The 8,049-nt window shown below is 41.7% G+C and overlaps 2 protein-coding genes across 3 annotated transcripts in view; one reads left to right on the top strand and one right to left on the bottom strand.

Moving 5' to 3' along the window:
- Positions 1-8,049, top strand: part of LOC118426514 (coiled-coil domain-containing protein 157-like) — a 1,184,186-nt gene that overhangs the window by 498,832 nt on the left and 677,305 nt on the right. The window lies entirely within an intron of this gene.
- The window catches only part of LOC118426528 (myosin heavy chain-like), a 137,274-nt gene continuing 130,826 nt past the window's right edge, over positions 1,602-8,049 (bottom strand). Inside the window, exon 19 of the mRNA XM_035835996.1 lies at positions 1,602-2,499. Coding sequence (XP_035691889.1) covers positions 2,329-2,499 — 171 coding nt within the window. The 3' untranslated portion in view covers positions 1,602-2,328. The remainder of the gene's footprint in view (positions 2,500-8,049) is intronic.

Raw genomic sequence — 8,049 nt, 5'->3', positions numbered from 1 at the left:
AAGATTCTAGAGCTTCGATGGTATGGGGTCGATTTGCGGTTACCGAAAGGTTCGCTTAGCGGTTCCCAGGCGGTTCCCACTCTTTGGCTTTCAAGGCCAGTAGAAAAGTAAGGAAGTAATTTTTAGTACTCAAATCCCTTTTTGTCTTCTCCTTACGGGTTGTACTATCGAATTCAAGTGACGGAAGTAACGCACATCTTCTTCAAGATTCTAGAGCTTCGATGGTATGGGGTCGATTTGCGGTTACCGAAAGGTTCGCTTAGCGGTTACCCAGGCGGTTACCCACTCTTTGGCTTTCAAGGCCAGTAGAAAAGTAAGGAAGTAATTTTTAGTACTCAAATCACTTTTTGTCTTCTCCTTACGGGTTGTACTATCGAATTCAAGTGACGGAAGTAACGCACATCTTCTTAAAGATTCTAGAGCTTCGATGGTATGTGGTCGATTTGCGGTTACCGAAAGGTTCGCTTAGCGGTTACCCAGGCGGTTACCCACTCTTTGGCTTTCAAGGCCAGTAGAAAAGTAAGCAAGTAATTTTTAGACTTTAGTACTCAAATCACTTTTTGTCTTCTCCTTACGGGTTGTACTATCGAATTCAAGTGACGGAAGTAACGCACATCTTCTTCAAGATTCTAGAGCTTCGATGGTATGGGGTCGATTTGCGGTTACCGAAAGGTTCGCTTAGCGGTTACCCAGGCGGTTACCCACTCTTTGGCTTTCAAGGCCAGTAGAAAAGTAAGGAAGTAATTTTTAGTACTCAAATCACTTTTTGTCTTCTCCTTACGGGTTGTACTATCGAATTCAAGTGACGGAAGTAACGCACATCTTCTTCAAGATTCTAGAGCTTCGATGGTATGGGGTCGATTTGCGGTTACCGAAAGGTTCGCTTAGCGGTTACCCACTCTTTGGCTTTCAAGGCCAGTAGAAAAGTAAGGAAGTAATTTTTAGTACTCAAATCACTTTTTGTCTTCTCCTTATGGGTTGTACTATCGAATTCAAGTGACGGAAGTAACGCACATCTTCTTCAAGATTCTAGAGCTTCGATGGTATGGGGTCGATTTTCGGTTACCAAAATGTTCGCTTAGAGGTTACCCACTCTTTGGCTTTCAAGGCCAGTAGAAAAGTAAGGAAGTAATTTTTAGTACTCAAATCACTTTTTGTCTTCTCCTTACGCGTTGTACTATCGAATTCAAGTGACGGAAGTAACGCACATCTTCTTCAAGATTCTAGAGCTTCGATGGTATGTAGTCGATTTGCGGTTACCGAAAGGTTCGCTTAGCGGTTACCCACTCTTTGGCTTTCAAGGCCAGTAGAAAAGTAAGGAAGTAATTTTTAGTACTCAAATCACTTTTTGTCTTCTCCTTACGGGTTGTACCATCGAATTCAAGTGACGGAAGTAACGCACATCTTCTTCAAGATCCTAGAGCTTCGATGGTATGGGGTCGATTTGCGGTTACCGAAAGGTTCGCTTAGCGGTCTTCCACAGTCTCGTAGGTATGATGGGAGAACTGGTCGGTGCCATGAGGTTTCTTTAATGTATTTTTACGTAGTGCAAGAGCTACAAAGCAAGACAAAGCAACAACAAGGAAGATTGAAAAAGCGCAGGCATGACCAGATCCAAAGGATTGATTGAAACGTTGTTCACGTCTGAGTTCAGGAGGAACACTACATGGTGTTTGTCTTCACCAGCTTCTGTCAGTGTAATCGAGGTTGATGCTTCAGGAACAATGCTACACCGTGCTTATGTCCCTGAGTTGCGCTGAAATTAAAAAAAAGGCATTTTCTAAAAGAAAGCATTCAAATATGACGCTGACATATGCATACCCTTAGAAATGTCATTCGATTGATCATTTATTTATTTATGGTATATCCAAATCGTAGCAGACTATATACATCGACATTCAAGAGCGCGAAGAAATTCTGGTACCCTCCTGGGAACAATATTAATACTGACAGATCTTTCCTTCGCTGGGTAGAGCAGCTGTGAGATGAAAATCTAAGTAGGTTTTAACCATGATCTACACCGTGATGATATCGATAATATATATATACAATTATGAGTTGAGAGGGGTTGATCAGGCTTAGTCACTTTTGGGACCGCAAACTTTTCACTTTAGCGCCATCTAGCGGTGATAGCAGCAGGAGTATCGAGATGTTGGCAAGAAAAAAACACATTTGTTTTTCAAGCAAGGAACTGCATCATCTACTGATGTACCCGCTCAACAAAACTACTTTTCACTGATAACTTAACTGCTACATGTATCAGTTCATCTCCAAAGTTATTCCTAATCTGAACTAAATCTAAAGTACGTTAACCTCACTGCTATGGAGTCATGTTTTGTCTCTAACATGGTCGGTATCTTTGCCAGAAACATTTTCTGTCCTGTTGATGGAATTCTCTGGTGGCCAGTTCGGATCGTACACGTGACGTGGGCTTCTTGCAGCGTCTTGCCAGGCTTGGTGCAAGTACGCAACCTGCTCGCGATGATTCTGTCTTCTTGCCTGTATATACAAACACACATCACACTCAGGATATGAATTGTCACGACTTTTTCAATATTTCTTGACAGGACAGAAACTACAGTTACATATCAAACGCTGCATCTACATGCAAAGGTGCTTCTTGTATTTGATTCGATCGTAATTTTTGTCTTCCTAAATAAAGCTTAATGTATACTTTCCGACGGATATCTATTTCGAGCGGATATCGAACAGATATCAAATTAGTTTCATGAGATGAAAAATCAGTGTTACCCTTTGAATTTGTCGTTTGAATGGCGCTCTTCTTCCTCTTGCTTCCTTTTTGACGCTGTTGCGAGAACCTAGAATGTAGACCACGTGTGATCAGACCACTACCGTGGCGTGACATTTTAATGAGATAATATAAACTATCCCGACACATATTGCCTCGTCAGCATGAAGTTGACTTATGAAATGAATGAACAAAAATACGACAGCTTGCTTTTGGCCTTAATGTTTGAACTCGGAAAACAGGTTAATGGATTGGTCAGTGTGCAGTAGTGCTTGTTTACATCTGGTTTGGCTCTGTTCCAATGTTGTAGACTGAAGTGGTGGCTACTTACCTTAAAGATTTCCCTTTCGGCCTTCATCGAAAACAGCCTGTCGTGCATTATCTACGCAAAGTGGAGAGTTCAAAACATTCAACATTTACAGCCCTTAGAATGTCCTGCACATGAAAGATTTCCATTATGTACAGAAAGAAAATGCGAGAAAAGAGGCTGTATGTAAATAAGGGAAACGGTCGGAAAAGAAAAACAAATTCAAACATTGACACTGACCTTCATTTTTTCTTTTTGTTTCTCGGCTTCATGTTTAACTCTGTTGAGCTGCCGGGAAAGAATTATAAAAAAGATGTCTGAATAACTAAAAGATTGAATGACACGTCCGTTTGTTGGCCACAGCGCCTAAATATTGCTGCTACGTTATGTAAAGCATTTACAACTGGTTGACCATTTACATCACCCCTTACTGATACAGACAACTACAATACAACGCCTAGATCTTGCTGTTACGTTACAACATTTACAACTGGTAAACCATTTACATCAACCCTTACTTATACAGACAACTACAATACAATGCCTAGATCTTGCTGTTACGTTACAGCATTTACAACTGCTAAACCATTTACATCAACCCTTACTGATACAGACAACTACAATGCCAGTGTCGAATGTTGAGCGTTGTTCGAGGTGTGTTTCACGAGATCTAGAGAGTACAGTGTCTACCAAGATGAACAAAGCATGTCTTACTTCTGATACGATCGTCTCCATATCTCTCATAAGGTTCTCCTAAAACATATGGGGAAAAACAGACGTGTGCTGAAGTACAGAGAATGTGTACTGTATGTCCTTTGTTGTAACGTTTTAGAGTCTGTATGATAGATAAGTTTCAATGTTTGCAAGGACCATTCATCTCAAACAGTCACATGAGAACAACAAACATAATAGCCAAACAACTGGCCAATTTTACTTCACTGTAGAATAGTCATTTTTGTTACAAAAATAATATTAAGAAATAGAATTTTCAGCGAAAATTTCCTCATTTGGGGAAGGGGGAAAGGAATTTTCCTTGGATAATGACTATACCATGACAATGAAGGTCAAGACTTCTGCAGTTATATGTTTTTCATGTACTTAAGTGTGATTGTTCTTTAGTTTCCTTTCCTTGTCTGTCGTGCTGTCGTATTTGAAGTATGGGACCACAGGAAGAATAGCTAACAGAAATGCAAACCTAATTGTGGATCCAAATAAACTGATAGTCAAAGACTTACCCGTCCTTTGTGGTCGTTCCTCCTGGCCTCTGGAACCCTCTCGCGCCCGTGGGGGATTGTTGCAGAAGCTCGTATCTCGTTATACTCGTACATCTCAATCTGGCCGTCGTTGTGGGGGAATGTGTCATATCTTCTGTTGTTAGACACTGTGTCACTCTGGCCGTCGTTGTGGGGGAAGGTGTTATCTCTTCTGTTGTTAGACACTGTGTCACTCTGGCCGTCGTTGTGGGGGAATGTGTCATATCTTCTGTTGTTAGACACTGTGTCACTCTGGCCGTCGTTGTAGGGGAAGGTGTCATCTCTTCTGTTGTTAGACACTGTGTCACTCTGGCCGTCGTTGTGGGGGAAGGTGTCATCTCTTCTGTTGTTAGACACTGTGTCACTCTGGCCGTCGTTGTGGGGGAAGGTGTCATCTCTTCTGTTGTTAGACACTGTGTCACTCTGGCCGTCGTTGTGGGGGAAGGTGTCATCTCTTCTGTTGTTAGACACTGTGTCACTCTGGCCGTCGTTGTGGGGGAAGGTGTCATCTCTTCTGTTGTTAGACACTGTGTCACTCTGGCCGTCGTTGTGGGGGAAAGTGTCATCTCTTCTGTTGTTAGACACTGTGTCACTCTGGGCCCGTCGTTGTGGGGGAAAGGTGTCATCTCTTCTGTTGTTAGACCCTGTGCCACTCCTGCCCTTCATTGTTGGGGAAAGGGGTCAATCCCTTCTGGTAGTTAGTTGTTAGAACACTGTGGTCACTCTGGCCGTTGTTGTGGGGGAATGTGGCATCTCTTCTGTAACTGTTGTTAGACACTGTGTCACTCTGGCCGTTGTTGTGGGGGAATGTGGCATCTCTTCTGTAACTGTTGTTAGACACTGTGTCACTCTGGCCGTTGTTGTGGGGGAATGTGGCATCTCTTCTGTAACTGTTGTTAGACACTGTGTCACTCTGGCCGTTGTTGTGGGGGAATGTGGCATCTCTTCTGTAACTGTTGTTAGACAATGTGTCGCTCTGGCCGTTGTTGTGGGGGAATGTGGCATCTCTTCTGTAACTGTTGTTAGACAATGTGTCGCTCTGGCCGTTGTTGTGGGGGAATGTGGCATCTCTTCTGTAACTGTTGTTAGACACTGTGTCACTCTGGCCGTTGTTGTGGGGGAATGTGGCATCTCTTCTGTAACTGTTGTTAGACACTGTGTCACTCTGGCCGTTGTTGTGGGGGAATGTGGCATCTCTTCTGTAACTGTTGTTAGACAATGTGTCGCTCTGGCCGTTGTTGTGGGGGAATGTGGCATCTCTTCTGTAACTGTTGTTAGACAATGTGTCGCTCTGGCCGTTGTTGTGGGGGAATGTGGCATCTCTTCTGTAACTGTTGTTAGACACTGTGTCACTCTGGCCGTTGTTGTGGGGGAATGTGGCATCTCTTCTGTAACTGTTGTTAGACAATGTGTCGCTCTGGCCGTTGTTGTGGGGGAATGTGGCATCTCTTCTGTAACTGTTGTTAGACACTGTGTCGCTCTGGCCGTTGTTATGGGGGAATGTGGCATCTCTTCTCTTTCTCTCACTGTCTCTGTAACTGTTGTTAGACACTGTGTCGCTCTGGCCGTCGCTATGGGTGGTGGTGGCAATCATCTAGAATGTAGAGCATGCATGTGTGATTAACGGTGTACACTACAGTTTATTCAAGGTCTCAATTTGATTGCTGCATGAGAATGGGTTTCCTGCGCGGAAAAAAAATGCACTGGAAATTTATTTAAAAAAATATGTAAAAAAATGTGCAGTACAAAATTCTTATGCAAGAAAGATGAATATCATTTTCTAATGACATTTCCGGCTTATACAGAAGATACTAGACGAAAATTAATGAATATGATCATATCAAGGAGGTCTTTTTCAACCTCTGTGATCATATGTACGATTGCCAAAGTCAAACACGTGTATTTTCAATCTACTTATCTCATATCCCAACTTCATGTCTATTTACTTTGGCCAATACACATGTAACGCTCTAATAAAGAGAGAATACATTGTAAAAGACTGAAACGTTTAGTTATATATCACAGTATGTCAATACGTCATTTACGTTCAGATTCCCGTAGTCATAGACCTTAGCCGAAACGAGTATTGTATTAATTGCTTTATCATTCTTGCATTCCATTGTACAATGAACAAATGTCGTGCAATAGAGTTCATTCATTCATATACCAAATACTTTATAAATGGTACATGCTGTTTTCTCTGCTTAGCACTCAGCATTTGGGAAAGAGTATGGTAGTTGAACACAGCACGCCACTACCAGTAGACTAGCCCCTGCTGTAGTGATTGCACAAAATTCTAAGCAGTAGAAGTCTTCAGAGTCGAAAGGAAAAATTTACAAATACTATTTTGCTTAAAATGTTTTGTCTCAATCCTTCTTAATGTTTGAACTTGGGTCGTTGGTTTGGTCAGTGTGCAATAGTGCTTGTTTACATCTGGTTTGGCTCTGTTCCAATGTTGTAGACTGAAGTGGTGGCTACTTGCCTTAAAGATTTCCCTCTCGGCCGTGATGGAGACGAGCCTGTCTTCCATGATCTAGGCATAGTGGAGAGGTCAAAACATCAAACATTTTAGACCATAGAAGGTCCTGCGCATGGCAGAGTGTCACCATGTACGGAATGAAAATGGGGAAAAATGGGGCTGTATCTAAACAAGGAAAAATGTCAGAAAAGAAATACCAAATGGAACATTTGCACTAACCTTCATTTCCACTTCACGTTTCATCATAGCCTCATCAGATTTTCTCTCGAAGTCATCTTTTACCTCGTTCAACTGCCGGGAAAAAAGTTATGAAAAGGATGCATGAAAAACTAAAGGATTGATTTGACACGTCCGTTTGTTGGTCACAACGTCTAGATCTTGATGAGCTACGTCACATCATTTACAACTGGTAAACCATTGTCACCAACAATTACTGATGTAGACAGTTACTACAGTAACAATACAGCGCCTAGATCTTGCTGTTACGTTACAGAATTTACAACAAGTTAGTCATTACCACTTACTGATACAGACAGCTGCAATACAACGCCTAGATCTACGTACAGCATTTACGACTGGTTAACCATTGATATTAACCCTTGTCCGAGGTGTGTACTGCGAGAGAGTACAACGTTTACCAGGAAGAAAACGGAACCATGTCTTACTTCCAGCAAGACGTCTTGCAGGTCTATTTGGGTCGTCTGGAGCTCCGCCTGAACCACATGGGGAAAACAACTGTCTGTTTAATCTAAGTACAAAAAATGTGAACGGTCTTCTTCTATGGAATATTTTACGTAAGTATTAATGATTGTTGTTGTAGGTGTGTTGTATTTGTGTCCTATCCTTTCGCCTGCTGGCTGTATGTATGAAGATTGTTTTACGCGATGGCTGTTTGTAGGGCATTGTACACACACACAAGAAACGTGATATCTTGTGACAAGTGACCTATCATAATAAATGTTTCTCATTGATTAGTTGAACTCCTCTCCCTAAATAAGAATGTGTTCAAAGAATGAAGGTCTTATTAGCAAAGAAAGTTATTGTAGCATTTGTCATAAATTATGTAAATGAAATGCAATGTATCTTTAAACTGTCCTCATAATTATGCAAATTAGCCCCTGATTTGCATGATTACCATTTAATTATGTAAGGTTTATCTGAAGCTATCTACATTCCAAACATCATGAAGATCAACCCAGTCACGAGTTAGTCCCCTCTAAAGGGATGATGCAGCTACACATGCCTGTGCAAAAATCCAGAC

Source organism: Branchiostoma floridae, chromosome 11, assembly GCF_000003815.2.
Source record: "Branchiostoma floridae strain S238N-H82 chromosome 11, Bfl_VNyyK, whole genome shotgun sequence".
In the NCBI taxonomy this organism is placed as follows: Eukaryota; Metazoa; Chordata; class Leptocardii; order Amphioxiformes; family Branchiostomatidae; genus Branchiostoma; species Branchiostoma floridae.
This window is presented reverse-complemented; position numbering and strand designations above follow the sequence as displayed.